Raw genomic sequence first — 21,319 nt, forward strand, 5'->3', positions numbered from 1 at the left:
TTTATAAGGACCCTAAATCATCTTCTTCCCTTGGGGAAGGGTCTCACGCAGGTCTTATCACTGGTCCATCATTCAGTTTTTCTCATAGCTCCCTCTCATACTCTTTGCAAACCCTAACCCTAACCCTTTGCCCAGGAGACCAAGAAAATTCCTGTTCTGTTCATAAATCTAACAGGTTCCGCTAACTTCTTTAGATTTAAGCAAGACTGCTTTTATGTCATCAGCAGCAGGCTGAAATACAAGCCCAGAATTTGTTCACTCCTGTGATGGGGTTCCCTATGTCACAGACCCAAACTGTGAGAAATCACCTGAAATCCGACTTAAGCCATGACATGATGATAGCATAAAACAATTATGAGAAAAAAAAGGAAAAGGAAAAAACTCTCAAGTATTCAGCCACATGGATGGAGGAAATACCTATGGTGTCATGACCAGTTTGCAAACATTTGCCCAGTTATCATATGGCGCCTGCATGAACTTGTCAGCATCGCTGCATCAGTAGGCATACAACTGTTGCCATATTTCATGGTCTAGACAAAAGCAGAGGAGACAGAATGTGGGGAAGAGAACATGGCTAAAATTAGCACAGTGAAGCTGATTACGAAATCTCCCATTAAAATGAAATAATGTTTCGGGCATATTTTGCAGCATTTGAAAGTAGATTTGGGGTTGCCTTTGCCAAACACTGCTGAGAGGCCCAGGACAGATACACAAGAGCTGCTTGGATATCAATCAGTTAGGATCCTGCTGGCATATCATGGCTAAAAATGATGACTGGAATTTCCTCTGTGATGGTGGTGTTCTATATTGAATAGATCTATTAATTTGGGGCTTTTAGTTCTTTGAGCCTCTTTGGTCTTTCCTTCACTTCTCTATTTACACATGGCCACTTGAAAGAATAAAGGTTTATACTGGTGAATCCTCCAGAAACCCTGGAAAAACTCCTGCTTTTACCAGACTTTTGCTTTCTGGTGAGCAGAGGTGGCTGGATGAAAATTAAAAACACAGCCACAGAGAAGACAAAATGCCTTTCCCTAAACTTTTTAAATGGCAAATGCTCTACTATCTTTGTAGAGCAAATCAGACACAGCTATAAATAAAAATAAGCAATTACACTCCATGAATTCTCCAAATGAGAATACAAAATTCCAGTGACTCTCCATATATCACTGAACTTATAACCAACTCTACTATTTCATACCATAACATGGTTCACTGAATTGAAATATTAACTATTGAAAAAGAGAAATCTCACATTGATTTAGTGAAATAAAAATGTTTTGTGGCTGAATGTTTAAAGATGATGTAACTCAAACACATCTTTCATGCCTGGAAAGGCGGTAAGATCTAACTGCTTTTAAAAGGTGGTGAAGGGAAGATGGGGTAAAGCAATGCCAGAGCCAGAACCTCCATTCAAGTTGCACAGCCAACACGATGGGGTTGCAAAGCATACATTTCATTTCACCATGACCCATCCATTTGAGAACAGACTTTTAAACAAGTGACACATGATAAACTTGAAAGAAGAGGTGAATAAGATACTACAGATTCTTTACTGACACTTTCATTGTACCACCTTAGTCAACAGGCTAGCTCAACAGTGAAAATTAACAGTTGTAAACTCAATCATAAAATCCCACGTTGGAAGGGACCTTAAGGATCATGTGGTCCAACCTTTCTTGGCAAAGCATGACCTAGACTAGATGTCCCAGCACCCTGTCCCAATGAATCTTAAAATTTTCCAATGTTGGGGAGTCCATTGCTTCCCTGAGGAGATTATTCCCAATGTCTGGTTGTTCTCATTGTGAACCATTTTCCTCTTGCACACAATTGGAATCTCTCCAGAAGTAACTTGTGCCCATTAACCTTCATCTTGTCCACGTGAAAATGGGACTCATTTGATTTTTTTTTTAAATGAGTTGCAGCTCAGACCAGTAAAGATTAGCGAACTGAGCTGGAAACCTTGGAAATAGCCCATGCTGGAAAATGCATGTCAAGAGAAAGGAGCAGGATGACATGGTGCTATGGATAAGAATGGGCTTCTTGTGGCCATGAGACGATGGACAGAGGTGCTAATAATGATGCTGGTCTGTACACCCTCACTGGGGCAAATGCTTCCCATGACAGCAAGGCACATCAGTTACCAGAGCTGGGTGCAGCAATGGTTTTCACACCCACCTTTCTAATGATACATATATATCAGACCATAACTCTGTATGAAATAACAAGCCCTGTGAACATTCAGCTGGGAGTAGTTTAACCAGATCTGGTTTACAAGAACATGGGACATATGAAGGAGTTTCTCATGGAAAATTGCAGATTCTGGCTCTGTGGGAGCCCACCTTGAACACTTTCAGTGCTTGACCATACTGGCCTGGTGTAGCACCCAACATTTGCTGTCATGGGTATAAGCAACCTGTGTGTCACAGCCTGGTTTCTGTGCAGAGATTAACCTTTGGGAAACAAAATGTCATCATGATATCAAGTATGAAACAAGATTCAACAAAATGGTCTCTCCAAGATATGAAGCAGGCGCCACTCAAACAGGAAGCTATACTTCTCTAGATCATTTTCCACTGGCCACTGTGTCAGCATTTTAAATTCCAGTCTCAAACCAAAAAAGTAATTTTAAATTTTCTTTCATTGTATTTAAATCTTGGTGTTTCTAACTATCTTTTTAAAGTTATTAAAAGGTTTACAAACCTCAAAACGAGATCTTAAAACCTCCCTAGATGGAGTGGTTCTTACCTAGAAATGAAACGCAGACTTTACAGAAAGTATGAAACTGGAACTTGCTGGCAGCTTCCAGTAGGGTTTTTGCATTGGCTGAATCTATGATCAAAGAACCTGTATAAACAAACTCCAGGAGTAATTCCAGGACGTCCGCAGTGAGGTTGGACATGGCCAATTCCAGCTTCTCCCCGCTTCTGCTACTGTCTCGTGGTGACCTGGTAACAGCAGACAATTAAATTACGGACATTACACCATTCCCATTTTGTTGGCATTTATTGATTAGTGAGGGCTAGAAAATCGCTTTGCACCTCATTACATTTCTCCATTATTTTTGTTTAGGGAAGTGAAGAATATGAATTTTAAAATAACTGAACTTAAAACTTTAACTGGATCTGAAAGAGAAGAGTCTTAAAGCAAGCCTTACGAAAAATCTGTTTATTGCTACTCTGCATTTTCATGCAAGAACAGTTGCAAAAGAAAAGGAAAGGAGAAGAAATAAAAGTAAAGAAAGAAAAAGAAAAAATGAATGAGCCAACATTAATGAAAATGAGGAACGGGGTTAGCTTTCAAAGGGAAACAATACATTTTAACATCTTGGTTAACATCTCATCTTCTGTGCATAATATAACTGTTAAGGAAAAACCACTCTCCAATTTCAAGAGAAAAGGTCATCTATTTTTCAGGAATCCAGCACTAGAATAATTTAAATGTCATGTGCATTTAAGGATACATTAAAAGACCTTTTCATAAAAAATAACAATAAAAAAAATTAATTTCTGTTTAGATTGAACTTCTCAGCATGTTCTATTAAAGTATAGCTATGATTGATGTGATATACATATACATACAGTTATAGAAAATATATATATGCTTATTTAAAAAATCTATTGTTCCCTTTTAGGCACTAAAAAAAGAAAGCCCTTCATAGCAATTGCTTTGAAAACTGAATACAAGACAAGCTAGACAGACAAAATGGTTAGAGCAAAGAAGGGAGAGGGGGGAAAACAACAACCAGCTCTGCCACAGGAAGCCAGCAGCCATCCTCTAGGAGTTTCATGACTGTGGCCTATGGTTTTTCCCGCATGAAGTGCTGAACAATTTGGGGATCAAAGTATCTCCTGCATTTGAAGTGTGCATTAGTGCTTGTGAAATTATTGGACAAAAAGAAAATTATACTGAATTAAAGTAAGGGCCCAGTTCTTAATGCATGGTTGGCTGATGTGTCTGCAACACTAAAGGCAGGTTACACCTGAAAGACAAAAGTGATGATAAATTTGGTAACATCAAGGAGGGGAGGGGAAATCTGTTGGAGTAAGAAAATAAACTCTTTTAATGGTTAGGACCATCCAGCACCTTCTCAAAGAAACATGAACTTCTCCTAGTCACTAGACAGTCAACGTCTGCTCGCTCCAATTCTGCTAGAGTACTTACAAAAGCCATAGCACGATTGACACAAAACGGGCATACGATTCTGCGTGACTGGCCAAAGCATCACTATGCACAGGCAATGCCAGCTTTAAGCACGAGCAAGAGCACTAGCGAACTCTTGGATTCACAAAGCTGCCTAGAAAGGTGATGGTCAAACCTCTGCTACCATAATGGAGAAAAAAAAACCCCATACAAGGTTCAGTTTTCTTCCCGCACGACACCCCCTCCCCTTCCATCCCCAAATAATCCCTAAAAGCATTTTGGGGAATGCTTAAAATTTGCCATGCATGCTTTGTCACTGGTCTTCCATTGGCTAGCCTTGTTTAAGTCAAGGGCACAGCTTTAATTAATATGAACCTTTGCAAGATCAAAGCTTTAAAAGGCTTAATTTTTCTACTAAGAGTATTTAGGTAGTGTCCATTACCACAAGGGAGGAGCAGCTAGTAGTCCTCAATTTCATATGCTTCTCTAAGGTAGTTACTGAGGAAACTGAGGCACAAGAAGACAAAATCACGTGCCTATGATCACAGAGAAAGACCAAGGAACTAAACCACTTTTATTTATTCTACATATTGGACTATCCTTCTGCATGGGAATACTGGGTGGGGCATAAATCTTACTCCACAAGCAGATGAGCAAGCATACTGATTATGATACCTGTGGTACCCCTATGTGCACAGATGTGTACATTACCCTGAATCCTTATGCTTTATCACACCACAATATTCTTTCTGAACTCTTGCATATGGATTCAATTTCGCACTCAAGGCAGAAAACCTCAGGTGTCAAAACAGAAGAGTTGCTATTTCCCAGATCCTCAAGAGGATGTCACAAAATGTTATTTTTTTCCTTTTGTACACTCACATACCAATAACATTCCCCATATCTGATTTATATCCAGTTGTGCATGCATCCGGTGCTGCACCCTGGGCTATCAAAATGCCTCCTGGTACCAGTGTAATTCTTACTGAATTGCTTCCAGAAGCAGTTTGTACCTGACAGTGATTTCATATTCACACGGGCTGGTTAATAAGGACATTGCCTAATATTTAAGTGAGATTTGGGGTACCCAGCAAGTGACAGAATCAGGCTCTTTGTACTGTGGGAAGCCCCACCATAAGCAATTATTATTTTATTTAATGGCACTAATTGTGCTGTGCTGGCAATGGCTGTGGGAATGGCTGCGTGTGATCCATTTGGAATCGTATGCTTTCAGCCAGTGCACTGACCAGGAGGCACAAAGGAAAGGATGATGTGACACAAATGTCAGTGTAGACACATACCCATGTTAGCAACAACTGCAAGCTGCTATTTTTCAGAATAATTAAGTAATAATCTCTCTTACTTTGTAATACACTAAGCAATAAACTGCTGCTGCAATTGATTAAACACCAAAGAAAAGCTAAGGTGTTTAATCAATCACTAGAGCCACTTACAGCAAGTATAACACAAAGCTACGGAGATTATTGATATTACACAATGAGCCAGAAATGGGAATGAAAATTATCCCTATTCCTTCCTCCGTGATGCCTTGCATGTGTTGTGCTGTTTTACCTGTGCTGTCTGAGCAGTGAGCCCTTTGGCTCCACATTTAGCTGAATCAAATATTGAGTGCAGGCTTGGTTCAGCTTGCACAGGGAAATCACAGCTACCCTGGTTTCCATGCCGGGGACCTGGCTTGGTATGCACTGCAGAATGGACAGGGAATTGGCTGAAGCAGGTCCTAATAGATCAAAAATGAGTGTTTGAAAGAAGAGAAGAAAATAATGGGAGGAAGTGGACTGACATAGTGGGAAATTCCATAGATTTCTGGAAACTGTAAATCAGGCTGTGGCACCCCCTCCAAGCCCAACTAAAGCTTTCTTTGTTCCTTGTTTTCACACACATTAGAATATCAGTATGCTCTGTGCAGTTATACTTCATCTATTTATGTGGGATGGAGCCTTTTCTCAGCACTGAAGTGGCTAAAGCTGTATTGTAAGAATAAAATTTAGTCCTGTTAATGCATATGCAATAGATTGAGGAAAATCTGTACAAATGTATACAGCTGTGCCCCAAATAGCTCATCCTGCATCACATCAGGAGGAGTTTTGTCAGCGGCATTGGTAGATGGAAACATTTAGAAAAGCCTGCTATCAGAAAAGCACTCATTTCTTGCCTTAATTGCTGGGAAAAGACATCTCTACCTGGTGCATACCCTTCTGCTTCCCACTCCTGACACAAACACGGAGTATTTGGGGGATGGAGAGCTTGCCTGCTTCTTGTTTCAGTCTCACCTGAAGCCAGGCAATGTGCACTTATCGTCTGTGGACATCATTAAATGTGGCACATTCTGCTATTTGCCCTGCGAACTCTAAAGTTTAAACAGAATGATGTCATTTTATTGGCCTTGTAATCATTGTTCATATTATAAAGGTCACACATTTCACATTGTGGCAGAAAATCAATAGCTCTCCCAACAGCTTCTGGGGGAAGAAGTTTTGCTTCTGAAGAATAATATATAATAAACAATTTTAGTCCTTACTTTATCATGGCTGTAATCTTGGAGAATAGCTACAGTAAAAATCTGGCAAAGGCTGATATATAAACTCATTAAAATTGGGAAGTGATTTAGAACAGGACTTTTAAAAAGATTTATCTTGAGCTAAACAGAAAAGAGGTTTGTTTAGGTTTACATTTAAACAACCTCCAAGAGCTCTTTAACAGCTCAATTTTATGGCAGCTGTTGGCGAATTCTTTCAGATTTACAAATCATGTATTTCTCCAGCAAGGTGATAGACCTGAGCAATGTGCAAGCAGAACTGAACCTGCTGATAAGCAGGAAGCACAGATATACTCTGAATGGGTAAGGGGGGGTGTTACTGAAAAATATTTTGCATTGTCTGGGATAATTAGGTCTAACAAAATAAAGCCAAGGCCTTCTGAATATACTCTGGCTACTTATCCTTCAACTTAATCAGTTAAACTAGAGAAGACAAAGGCACAGGGAGCTTTTTAAAGTAGAAGGTGGTTCGACTACACTCTCCAATAACAAATCAAAATTGGTGTCCTTTTCTGTTAACACATATATAAAAAGAGATAAAACATTTAAATACTGATAGCAGGAAAAATATCCCTAAAACCTCATCTGCAAGACTTACGAGTGGAACTGACAAGAGAAAAAGTAGAGAACTTTACATTTTTGGTATTCATTTGTCCTTGAAAATCATTTCCATGCATGTAATACACACTGACAAGAATCAGCACAGTGTCTTCATGCTTAATAGCAGTACAACTGAGTTTTCTGCATCTTGAGTCATAAATATATGTATATCCATGCATTTTCTCTGCATTATTCGTATCAACACGTCCACGTAACAGAATTTCTGTGTGATTCAGTTCAAAACATTTAATGGTGAGATGCCTTGATTTGCAAAGGCGCATTTAGAGTCTGGCTAAAGTAGCTGTGTAAGTGAAACACTGCTAGTACATCAATTTGTCAATTTATGGACAGAGCTACCGCCTCTAATTCAGGCTTCCCTTACGGTTTGGATATGCTGCCTTTAACCGGCTTGCAACATTATTTTGACTGACTAATGGTTTGGCTACAGCCTCACTCAATTTTAGATCAAATACGAAAAGCTACCTATACCCTGTACAGATGCCAGCCAACTCTCTGTTTACAAGCTATAGTCACAAAGTCAAAACAAATTCTGGATGTTCAAAATGGAGCCATCTGCACGGAATAAACATGAAAAATGTGAAACACTTTATGTACATGTACATTACTGCCTAGGAACAGTTGGTTCAGCTTCCTCCCTGGCTGCCTGGTTGGGAACAGGAGGACTGACAGTTTGTGACACCTATTTACATTCGAAGCCATATGACTCACTGTGCCACAGACTGACGTATATTTAAGCTTTGTGCTCCAAAAGGGCACTGAAATAAATGATTATCTTTTAAAATAAAGATACATTCAGAATTATCATTTGTGATCTGTCCCTGGACATGTGGGACTTGGTATCTTTTTCTCTCTGCCTCTCCGGGGTCCAGCCCTTCTGCTTGTGAACAGAGACTCTACCACCATTACCCGTTTCTCCCAAGAGCAGATACGGCAAAGACCTACTTCCATAATTTATTCTCGACATTGTTCAGATTGCACTCAGGATTTATTTTTAAGAAGTAGGAAAACACACTGATCTGGTAGTGTAATAAAAATAAATAAAATTGCTGTGTTTGACTATCTGTTGCTCAAGATCTCATACAACTTCAGAATCTGAGTATCCTCCACTAAAGCACGTTTAAGCTGAGGGGAGGCTATGGAACTGCCAGCATGCAGGCAGGAGCTCCAGCTCCACCTGGACTGACGCATCTGAAGCTTGTATTCTGGGGCTGGTCCCACCCTGCATGGACCAAAGCAGTGGCCTGTCCCACCAGCCAGCTGCTGCAGGCCTCTTCACTTCATGCCCTTGCAGGATCTGCCCCCTCCGCTCAACATGCTGGCTTGTTTTCATAATTAGGAACATGAATGTTTGTCCTACAGTAATTGTGTTCCCATTCCACAAGAGCAAAATATTTGCCACCAAGATAGATAGATAGATAGAACAACAAAAAATACTCAGATTCAATTGCTATGTTTCTTGGACAGTGTTTCAGCCTCCAGAAAACAAGAAATCCAAGATTTTTATGTAAGATAAAGCACTTAAATGAGGAGAAGCTACTTCATTTTATTTCTGTCAAATTATTTTGATTACAAAGGGATGGACTCCAGATTGGGACAGGCAGCTTCTCATGAGGCTTAAGAGTCTGTTAGCTATGTGCTCATTAGAAACTCCTGTTCGAGTCTATACAATTTAGAGTGAACATCTTGTTTACTGTGGAACATAATCCTTAAAACATTGAAACTCCAGGCAAAGAACAGAATGCAATGTTCCTGCATTTTAACTGTCCGCTATTTGGTTTTTCATCATCTTCAGAGTTATTAATGCTTCAAACCCCCCACATCTATTTATCTTGGAAGAAGCAAGAAAGAAACTTTGTTATATTTTAGCCAATCTTCAGCTGTGAACAGAACAGACACAGCACTCTGAGCAGTAAGTCGTATTTCATACCAAAGAGCTTGATTTATCATAATTACATGCTCATGAGACATAAAAACATAGATGCCCAAACATACCAACATACATTTTCACAACACACGCACCAAGATGCATGTGCATAGTGAGGTAACAGGTTATTTACTGAGTTATTCAAGTTTATGCAGCTGCAAGGTAATCAGTCATGCAAATGATGACAGGAAGGGACATTTATAGAGCAACATCATTGCAATATGTATGTCATAAGGCACTGAATGTTCTATTAAATAGGATTTAAAAAAATAAACTACATCCTAGCATTGCTTCTCCTTTGGAATTATTTTATCAGCTCAAAATGTATTAACTTGCAAATCTCTGCCTTCATTATACTATCTTGTAGACAAATATTATCTTTGAGCCTCAGCCACTATCCATTTGTCTCATGAGAGAAGAAAACATATACTATAATGGTACTATTGTGCGATTACGATAAAGAACTAGCAAAATCACAAGATTAAATAAATTACATTGTTTAAACACAGGCTTGCAAATTTGTCATGAAAATTTGGACCAACAAATCCATTTGCTCACTTTTTACCAGGACATTGATACAAATAATGATTCTTGTTCCAGGCAAACAGAATTTGGCAAGACTAGTGTAACTTATTAGGGTCGAACGCTGCCAGTTTGCACCTGCTCTATCAGAAGAAAATCAGGAAAATTAATGGCTGTGAGCTCAGGCATGCACTAGCAGCTCCTGCTAATTCACCATCACAGAAATGATCATTACAAACCAAGACGAGCAATAGGATTAACAGCAAATGCTTTTGTTCATGGACAACATGGCCAGAATAAAATCAAAAAAAGAGCCAGGTCTCCTATTTATCCTTAATGCTATTCACTGACAGAACACAATCTAATTGCTCAGTCAAGACTATTTCTAAAGGCGCGGGATAAGCGGCAGCCTGTAACGCTATAGTGTCGGAGATCACAGTCGGAGGCACAAATCTGCCTCCCTGCTGAGATTTAAGAAAGAAGATGACGAGTTTGAAGATGCTGGCTTAAATGACTAGCAAGTGAATGAAGAAGTGAATAGCGAGTGCCCTTGGAGGAACAGCATTTCATGACCTAGACTTTTGCTAGGGATTGAGAATAAACTCATTCTCACAGGGCGCTAGCGGAGAAGTAGAAAAAAACTGGGCCAACTTATTAACAGCATGGGATCTGACTTGTTTGCAAGTATCTTTGGCCATCTAATTCAGCGACTATGTGGCAAAGTATCCTGTGGTGACAGCTACTATTTGTTAAAGCTAAATAAAACATGCAAGCAGGTTTTGGTGGCTTATATGGGAAGGAAGAGTAAAAGTAAAATAACAGAATAAAGAATTGATTCTCAGCAAACTTAAGGCTCACCCCCTTAACCAACTCCTGTCTGATTTGTTTTAATGATATTTATTACATCATCAAAAAACAGTTTAGCAGAGAGTTGGCATTATGCAGCTATTAAATCTGTTTCTTAGGTATGTGGTGAAATTTATACAAGTAATTATCTAGGTAAGTCTATCCAAGGCTCTTTCTCATCACTGCAATGTCTAGAGGGAAAACAATAATAAAGTAATGATAACCACAATTATTATTTATTACTACTACCATGATTATGGTAGTGCCCAAAGATCCCAATCAGCATTTCAGTAATTAGAATTAATTCTGTCAGGCACAGGTTCTTTCTCATTCAGCTACAGGGTGTTTCTAGTGCTCCTCGGAGTATATGCAGAGCCAGCCTGTGCTCTGGACATCAATGAAAGGTAATATATTGCATCACCTATGGCCACAGTATATGCAGGAAAGGGCATGGACCTCTTCTCACCCCATCAATTTCTGCACACACCACCTCGCAGAACTACTCGGAGTATTTCAGTCACGGAAGCTCTGCGCTATGCAAGCAAAAAAAGGGGGATTGTGATCTGATATGATCATAACCTGGCCCTATTAATTCAAGCTCATTATTCCAATCCAGCAGTGGCTAATTCTTGATGATTTAAATGAAAGGAAGTGAACTGCTGATCCCTGGAGCTACCTGCAAGCATGCTGGAGTCGGAGATTTGATTACCCTTGTTTTAGGGCAAGACTGGCTTTTGGTAGCAGACCAAAAATGATAGCTTTCAAGAACACAGCTGCAGTTTCTATGCTGTGGAAGTTTTTTTCATTGTCTTTGATCCATTTAGCTTGAACAGTACCTTGTTAGATAAGTGTTCCTTTTCACCCCTAAATTTCAGCACAGTCAAGCCTAGACAGGGTTGTGAGATATTAAGTAAATATAGGTAGGTCACACATACCAGCGTCTTATGAGTGGTTGTATGACAGCTGCATGGCTTGCAGATAGGTCTAGCCAGAGCAAGAAAGGTGATTAGTCTGTCATTCCTCGATAAGATTTGCAGGATTTGTAGCTGTATCAAGAAATTATGTGAGCAAAAAGCCCAAACTACAGTAAACAGAGATGCTGCCAATGAAGGAGAGGAGTTAGAGGGTGATTCTGCTCGGTGCCTCTGCAAGCTGCAGCCATTACGAGGCAGAAGTTTAATTTCTGCACTGCACCTCAAGGCCTGAAAAGGAGCTTTTCTGTCCTCCTTGACATGTTTTCTCTTCAGAGCAGGGCATGTTGACCTCTTCCTCCTTTACGAGGAGCATCCAGCCCCAGCCACTTGCCCTTCTAATCCACGGCTATGCTCGCCAGCCTGGAAATAGCTGGGCTACGCCAGCTACAGGTTTTGTGGCAGCTCCTTAGCTTGGCAGCCCAGCAACACCTCTGAATATTTGTAAGCTGCAGTTCATTTATGTAAAAGACAATGCATTTTTGCTTGATGAAAACATGTTTTCCAGGGCCTGGCAGCTGCAACATTTGAAACCCAGCAGGCAGCTACGACAAGCGTGCGGCTGCTTGGGCAGGCAGAGCAAGCGAAGCGCGCTCACAGAAAGGGGCCACCCAAGGCAGAAACCTGCTTCTTCTGCCAGGATTTTGCGCCCAACACACAGCAATTAAGTCCCTCATTTAAAAGAAAAGTGTCATCCACAGAGTAATTTACACCTGCACCCTGGCAGAAAAGGGTGAGGAGTATTTTACACTCCAATGCAACCTCCTATTCTCACAGACTCCTTTAAATGGTTTAACAGAAACCTGGCACCTGAAACAAACACTGTATTTTTAACCCCCTATTTCTCTGTTTTCAAAGAAATGTTATGATCTATTTCCACATTCTACAATGGACCTGAAGCATGCAGATGTAGAAATGCTGCCTGCTCCTCTCTCTGAGTTAAAAGCAAGGTTCTTTTATTAAGGAAGGAAAAGAAGGGGTCACCAAGAGTAGATTTTTCTTTCATCTGCTATTTCTCATTTTGGGCTTTTTACAACGTAAACACAAACCAGACAGTCTGTTTTCCAGACACCTAAATGCTTGTGCAGTTTTGTCAGACTGTTTCAGATGGATAGCGGCAGGTTTCTCTGTCTTGCATCCAAATGCTGCTTTTCCACACAATAGTGTAAAATGCAGAAAGACATCTCTGTCTTCAGTGTAGGTGTAAAGCAAGAGGAATTTGGTCCTTTCACCCTGAATGGTTTACTTCTCCTGCCCTGCCTTTAAGCCCGCAGAGAGTATATAAAACCCTGCTTTAGAAAAATAAAATCAAATTAATAAATAAATCTGAACACTTGCAAAAAGAGGCAAGATTTCATGGAAAAGCAATTTGGCTGTAAAGTCACTGGCTGTGCTCCTTAGGAAAAGAAGGAGGAACACAGTGTTGCCAGATTACACAGTGTCAAAAATGCTTGCTTTTTGTGACAAAATCTCATTGTGTTTGTGACTTACAATGATGTGCTAGTGGAATCAGGCAGCCAGGATGACTTCAAGATGATAAAGGATCACTAAAATCACATCTCAACAAGATAAAACTTGTAGGACAGATCTGTATATCTTTAGTAACTGACCACTGAGAAATAAAATTAAAGTCTGCTTATAAAAGCCAGCATTTTGTCCAAGAAAACACTTTCATGTCAAGTGCTTCCTATGATTAATGTCATATTTGGTAGAGATTCCAGCACTTCGGGTTGGGTTAAGAAGAAAAAGTAGCAAATTAAAATGTTCCGGTGAAACTCTCTTAGTTACGGAAATTTCAGACATTCCATTTATCCAGTGACTGTCCTTGTCTATCTCAAATGCAGCTGGAAAAAATGATGCCTCTTCATGGAATTTTCTGTTCCTTCTTTCCTTCCTTCCAGAACACACATTCCACCATTTCTTCTGGACAAAGACACAGAGCTCATTTCTCCTCTTCCTCAAACCAATAATGGTTTAAATAAGAAAATGTGTGCTCTGTGACAAGGGTGTTTTGAAGATGTCTTTATTTTTTTTTTTTTATCCTTATCAGTTTCTTTCTTTCTGTGTACATATATATGTACATGTATGTGACATTCAGGCAAACATCAGTTTCTGGAAGGAATCATTCATGTACTTTTAGCCAACAGTGATTCAGGCTGGGTGACTGGCCTTTCTCTCTGGGCAATGAAAAATGAGTACTTTGAGAAGGCAGTTTAGGCTATTTATCATAAGGTGGGATGAACTGCCCTACGGTCATTCCCATCTTCCCTCATGACCACACAGGAAGCCTAGGTAACCGGCTTAGGCTGGAGCCCTGAAGGAAGCAAAGTTACACCCATCTTAAGTTTATAGCCTAAGCAAATCACCTAATCTCTCTGTAATTATAAACAGGGATGGCCTCATCCTTCACCTCGTATCTTAGGCACCCATTAAAATGGTGAGAGGACTTGTCTCCTGGAAAGGTCTGCCTTTCTGTCTGCAGACTATAGTAGTAGACTAGGAGGTGAGGTTAGACTAAACCTGCCTTAGATGCCATCCTTGAGTCTAAATGTTGGTTGACTAACAGCAAGAGACAAGCACCCTTCATTGCTCCAGAGGTATCTCCTGCCTGCCTGCACATAGGTACCTGAACTAGGAGAAAATGCTCCTTCTGGAAGCCTTCCAGGCGATTCTCTTCATTGCCTGTACCATAAATTAAGCCCTTGCATTGGGAAGACTGATTTCTTAAGTACCTAAAATACAGGTGCAAATTAGAGGCCAAAGTCAGGCAGACTGGAAGTAACTGTAGTTGGTGTGCTCAGAATAAAAGATAGCATTTAGGGGACAAACCCTATTTCAGCTACTATTTATCATCCATTTTCTCCTGAAGTCCTACACTGCAGCAGTCTTGTATGGGTCACAGTTTGAAGAAGCTGACTAACAGCATGATTTCCCTAAGTGCAGATAAAGTGTATCAACTCCTCTATATGCTGTGCCTGAAGGAGCAAGCAGTAAAGCCAACTACTCAACCTCACACCTGCCATAAAGTAGGCTCAAATATTCACCTAAAAAAGAATATATTTTAAAGAGGATTTTATGAAGGGAACTTAAGGCAACCTAGCATTCCCCAAATGTTTAATGTTGCATAAATCATTCCTTAGGCTGTGTAGCAATAGCCCCCTAGCCCTGAGGTTACTGCAATATATTCTACTGAAGGACCAGCCTTGGGCATGCTCCCATCTTCACATCCTATTCCTCCCCTCCACCTCATTTCCCTGCCTTGGTGGACATAATGAAGTGGAACAGATGTCAGGAACATTTCACACCTGCTGTTCCTAATACACCTAATCCTTTCCAGATGATCTTGCACTGAAAAGGACTAAGATTGTTTTTTATGGTCAGCTGCTGTTGGGAAGGAGATGAGCATTGAATCCTGGTTTAGGCTTGAGTGATGCACAGCTCCTGATGGGACTGGCTAATCTCTTTCTAAAAGCACAGTGCTTGGTGTGGTGCTGAACTTCTGCTCAGGACTGGACTAACCCAACTTCTAAGGGCCATGCTTGTCTGTTCAGAAGATAAACCACATGGAACAAGAACTTTCCTGGATGAGGAGTGGAATGTTCAGCATACTGCAGGATTTACTATTTTATGAAAAACAAAGGTTTTTCAAAGTGCATTCTTGTTACCAAATTTATTTCATAAATAACTTCATAATTGTTTTGGCCAATCAAACCTGGTTATCATCTTTTCATTACAGTGCAATAAAAAATAACGTATTTTCTTCCCTGCTATGACTAATTCTCATCAAATAGACTTTCTCAAGATGGGTAACACCTTTAGTTCTATTATGCTTTTTGTCTGTTTTTCTGTTTTTTCTTCTTTTTTAAGGAGGAGGCAATTGATCTTATTTGTTTTTGAAAATGTCCCTTTTATTTTTTTTGAGACAGTACTTGCTACTCTACCATCAGATACCAACTTGAATACACAGTGGAATCAATGGCAGAACATGAGGTTAACAATAGCTAGCCTGTGGCAAAGAACAGCAAAAGTAAATACTGTGAAAGATATTTTTTTTTCTACATGTTTATATGGATGCACATAGCACACTCATGAATAGATCACCTTCTCTTTGACATTTCTGGTGACCCATTGGTGCCTTCACTCGAATGGCACAGGAATTTAGCATGGAACGATTAACATGGCATTTATATTATGTTTAATATAAAGAGATCTCTTATTTTTTAAGAAAAGCTGCCATTTCTTGTTTTGATTTCTATAATAACAAAAAGTGCAATATTAATCCCATAAAGCTTTAAGTACTATGTCAAATGAGATGCTAACAAATATCAGGAGGGAATTCTAGATGTATTTATAAACTTAATGACTCTGTGAACTATAAAGATTCTGTATTATTAAGGGCATGATACTTCAAAATATTGAGTGTCTCTTGCAACTTGAGTCCTTTCATTGACTTCATGGGGTTTCTAAAAGGACCAGGCTTTACACTGCAAGTATCTTCTAAAGCAGAGAATCTTTAGGAATTCCACCCCATAGCCCTGAGTTTATTGTCTCACAGAGATACACTTGCTCAGTTTACAGGTGAATATTTATTTTTCTCACCAGTTTTGCAAACTCAACTAGACATCAAGCTGAATTTTTCCTTATTCAAGCATCATCATCAGTAATAAAGGTATTTTTGCCATGGACACACCTGTGCAACTCCATTAGCTTTCATCAAGGTTACATGTGTGCAACTGAGGTTATACAGGGAAGACAACTGGGATAGAGAGACCTGACTGTGGACACAAATCGATCTCTGGATTATTTATTGGTGCTGATGATGTGAAAGAAGGCAAAAAGTAGTGAGGTTGGCAGATGGGCTAAATCTTGCATTGTTTTTTTTCCTCTCATAACATTTTTTCAAAGCATTTTTAAAGGTTTGGGCTTTTTTGTTTGTTGTAAATGAGTTCCTATCAGAGCAGTGTTCAATCTAAAGTATAACTCCATTTGATAACTAAATAATAAAGCAGAAAGGTTCCTCAGTGTGCTTCTAGAAATAGATGCTGTGTGGTGACTTCTGCACACAAGCAGATGTCTTCACAGGAAAATCCAAATGACAGTCTTTGGCCAGTAAGTTATTGGATTTCTGTAAGTTGATTCTAAGATTTTTCCTTCCCTATAGACTCTGCTCCTTATCACCCTGAAAAGAATATACTGTAGCCTTAACAATTAAATGATAATGAGCTGACAGAAGAGAAAGGACAGGAGAGATCTGGCATAGCTACAGCTAGCAATCATTAGATTTACAGAGGGGAAAAGACATGCTTCCTAGGCCAACATATTTTTTATGAATAATTGATAAGGCAGTGAGCACAGTTATATCATAGAAATGTAATATATATCCATAATTATAAAACCAGCTTTGTGCAAAAGGACATAATACACTGAAAGGAGATACCAGCCAATATGCCATCCTGAAATAAAATACAGTCACTATTGTGTTAGTTGGCAGAATTTAAATACAGGATTTGAAGCAAGCAAAATGTTCTTTAATCCCATTTTTTAGCACAGTCCAGGTTCAGTCTGCTCAGGAAAATACTGCAAGGCAAAATCAGCAGCTGCATTAATTTGCTGATGATTGAGAGAAAAATGAAAGTTATCCTCATGTTTTTTTTCCTCCCTACTTGCTACTCTAACTTACTAATAATACAAGAGTACCAATTTATTCCTATGCAAGTATATGAAGCATACAAATTGAAAAATCAATGTAATGGAAAAAAAAGATTATCATGCACTGTTTAGAATCAACCAGCTAGAAACAGAGGGGGAAAATGCAAAGGCAGAGGCATGATGTTTAGAAAATGTACATACTGTACCTACCCTAAACTAGAGTGTTTGTAGGAAAAAGCTCCCCTTAGTTTAACATGCAGACTGAGCTATATTTTGACCAGAAAACAGTCTTATTTCCAATCTTTTCTAAAGAAATTCATCAGTTGTCTTTTCGTCTTTCAAATGCCCACAAATAATAAAAATATCTATCCCTTTGCCCATAAAAGCCACACAAAAGCATGTAACAAAGATTTCAGGGTGAAGGGATTATGATACTCAAAATGCCTTATTAGCATGACGTCTCAGCATCGTTCACCAGAATGCTGATGGCTTATTGTAGCCCGAAGGACAGACTTTTGTCGCATGTGACAGAGTATCTTGAAAACATTGACAGCAATAGCTCTTAGTTGTGGTCTGAATCGCCATTAGCGGTTGAGTTTAAATCTTTTATCTCTCAGTGGTGGAATGCTTTCTTCGGCCAAAACTGGCCTCTACTTATTAGAAATAATCACACTGTACAAGTCAGATGTATAACAAATGGGTCTGAGTCTCAGTTTGGAAATACATTCAGAGAAGGTGGAAAGAATGGCTACTGGCTCTGTGACAGGAGATTCAATCTTCATAAACCTGCAAGAGAGGGGAGGAAAAAAAAGCGACACAAATGCGCCCTACAAAAGAACAGAGCAGATCACAGCTGGAAGGAAGGCAAACCTTTTAATCAGGTCCTTGAAATACAAGCTGCAGGAAGCTAGAACATTTTGGTGGACTTCAAACTCTTTGCCTTCAACAATAATTTTCAGGTCTGTAAACTCTTTCGCTCTGCGTTGCTGGTTCAACTCCTTCAACATTTCTGCAGAACAGAGAAGACAGACAGTGCCAGGGTTCCCATTAAGAGTTTTTTATTTTTACTTTTTACTTTTCAATTTTTTTTTTGTAAAGAAGTAGAGAAACAGGAAACAACTGATATTTTTGTTGGTAAGATTGGCTCAACACAGACAGAAGATATGAACATAACATATTGAAAAAAAGAAAAAGAAAAAAGCAGGAACCAGTAGGTCTAAACAACTGAAATACATACACAGAAAAAAACCAAAAACAATCCTAAATTTGGAAGGGTTAAAAACAAAAAGAAAATATTTCAGCATCAGCAAATCAGAAACACAGAGAACGCATTATCACATAAAAGTCAAAATAATTTGTCATAATAAAAATCAAGAGCTAATGAATTTCTATCGAAATGCAAATAAGTTTTGAACATACCAGAAAAATATTAGCAAAAATATGGTACTATGATGCAATATGAACTGGATATGGGTCAAAATAATAAAACCACAAGACCTGCAAATATAGCTTATCCTCTAACAGAGTAAAAATGTGTTAAGCCTCTCAGTTAATAGAATAAAATAGTGCTTCTAAATAATATATAAATTACCATCCATAAAAAATTGGCCAAAATATCAATGCATTGTGCAATATACCTCAGCTATACGGACTACAATTGTATATGTTTCAGAATTAGCTTAAAAGCATCCTTATGATAAAAAATAATCTCACACAGAGAATAAATTACTGCCTTTTATAGCAATTACCATTTTTTGCACTCCAAGGATTTTCACCATCACAGCATTTTTATTTTTTAGTCTTCAATGGCTTCATTTACAGCAACAATCAACTTTCACACATCATGAAAGAATCATAATGATTAAAATAACCTATGAAAGTGTTTCCATCCTGCAATAAAGCACCTACCTTGCATGATGCCTCCTTTTATAAAGCCTATTGGTACTAACAGAATGAAATAATAGCATGCTATGACTTCATGTGTGGATGTAAGAATTCCTTCCAACTTTGCACACCAAAGCGGCTATCAAGATGAATAATATACTCTTCACCTGGGCAACAGTCTGGTAGATCAGAAGCCAGTGATCAAGATGATAAAAGAGCTGATTTTAAATACTAAAGAATTTTGGTTTTATGTTTGCAATAGGTCAAGGTTCTCGTTTTCTCAGTGTAACGCCCTGAACACATTCCTTTTCAGACAGTTCTGTAAATCAACAGCAATTCTTTATGTGGAATCACCTCCTCACACACAGTTAAAAGGGACCTGAAGACTGTGTAACTAAAGACACATTTAAAGCCACTGTCAGGTTTGGGCACTGGGCTGCCAAAGAATTGCCAAAGGGCCTTACAGTGAAAAGACCCAAATAATCTTTGTGCTCTCCTGTTTCCTCAGTGAAACTCAGCAAGAGCTCAAGCACTAAGCAGATAAACAACATGAAAGCATGCAAATATACAACTGTTGAATGAAAAGAAACTGAAGTTCTCCCAAGCCCCAACATCTGTAGTGCACATTTTTCAGGCTTTAGTAAATAAATAAATGTCACCTTGCACATTTATGTCTATTTAATGGAAACACAGTAGTGTCTGAAAGGCTAATTATTCTGAGCTGAAATGGGTCAATGCTCTCCAGAGAGCAAGCAGATCATTAGAGAGGGCACAGAAATAACAGCAGGCTTGTGTCAGATCTATAATAGGGGAAAATAAACCACTCTGTCCTGTGGGTGCCATAGCAGGGACTATTTTTAACAAATTCATCTCAACTGAAGTACAGTGATACATTTTGAGCAAAAATTATAATGGTCTCTGGATGTTCCCTTTTTTGCAGGGAAGTTTCAGGGTTTTGCTGGATGTGTGATGCCTAAAGTACGATCTGACCGCGAATGCTTCACGCCTCGGTTAAAGACCAAGGATGCTTTGGACAAAGGGATGTTCTACATGATTTAGAGTAAAACACACTAAGGTCTCTGGTTTCACAGGAACAGCACCAGGTGCTGCCTTAGTTGCATATTTCTGGAGGAGATTGTGGAGGAAGTATTTTTGTGTCCTTCATCACATACAAATGACTTTTTTTTTTCTATCTTGGTCCGTTTTCCTACTTTCACTTACAGCAACTACATTTTCTTCATAACCAACTTCTATCATTTTGTCTTAAACACTGTTACTTTTCCCTCTACACTTTCTGAAACTCTCTCATTGCCTATTTAATTTCACTTTCGTTTTCTGTCATTCCCCTTTTCAAATTTTCCCAACTACTCTCCTCCATCTCCTTTTGCACTTTTCCTAAATTCCTGTTCAAAATCTGTTTCTTTACTATCTGTGACTTTACAACCTTCCTTGCAAAAGCCTTTCAGGACAAGGGTTCCAACCAGACTCAGTCATAAAAGTTTAAGGTTACACTTACACAAAGTGTCAATCTCCATCTCACTTCATTCAATTTCTTCCTTTTGAAGCTCATGATCAATTATTGTAGTGTTTAAAGAGCACAGCTGTTAAGCAACAACTACATGGATGCTCTGCCCGAGGAGAGGAGAGGAAGAGAAGAAACAGAGTTTATCTGCACTCTGAATGGGCTGTGGGTTTCTGGAGGTGAGCTCAGGGTAAGTGGGACACTAGAGACCATCCTTGAACTCATGACTGTGGCCAAGACTGAGGAATAACAAGACACAAAGTTCAGCTGCTCCACCTATAGATGTTGCACTCTCTGTGCTATCTCCAGTATTGTGAGAGCTGGTTTGAGCACGAAAGTCCCCAGATGACTTCCCCAGGTAATCAGCTGATTCCTTGAACTTTACTGAGCACCCTTTAATGACATCCATTCCTGGGGTTCCTGGGCTCAGTTTCTATCCATGATCTTTACACACTTCAGTGTGCTTTATACTGGATGCATCAAGGAATGTAAAACCAGGAAACATAGCTCGGGAGCAGTGGTGCAATTTTGCTCATAAAACCCCAGAAATTAGAAAAAGCCCTGATCAGAAACTGAAGCTCTTCTTTTTCTATAGACATTCAGAGGCTCTAAGTCCCTCCTTGTCCCCCTGACTTGTGCTCTCCTCAGACAGATGACTATGAACAGCCCTGTACTGT

The 21,319-nt window shown here is 39.2% G+C and overlaps 1 protein-coding gene across 2 annotated transcripts in view; it reads right to left on the reverse strand.

Annotated features, from left to right (window-relative positions):
- KLHL29 (kelch like family member 29) overlaps positions 1-21,319 on the reverse strand; it is a 399,407-nt gene that overhangs the window by 56,891 nt on the left and 321,197 nt on the right. For both annotated transcript variants that reach the window (XM_034061213.1, XM_031046691.2), the window contains 2 exons: positions 18,107-18,245; positions 2,749-2,948 (listed from right to left, as the gene is read on the reverse strand). In XM_034061213.1, the coding sequence (XP_033917104.1) occupies positions 2,749-2,948; positions 18,107-18,245 (339 nt within the window). The remainder of the gene's footprint in view (positions 1-2,748; positions 2,949-18,106; positions 18,246-21,319) is intronic.

The sequence above is a fragment of the Melopsittacus undulatus genome, chromosome 3 (assembly GCF_012275295.1).
Source record: "Melopsittacus undulatus isolate bMelUnd1 chromosome 3, bMelUnd1.mat.Z, whole genome shotgun sequence".
In the NCBI taxonomy this organism is placed as follows: domain Eukaryota; kingdom Metazoa; phylum Chordata; class Aves; order Psittaciformes; family Psittaculidae; genus Melopsittacus; species Melopsittacus undulatus.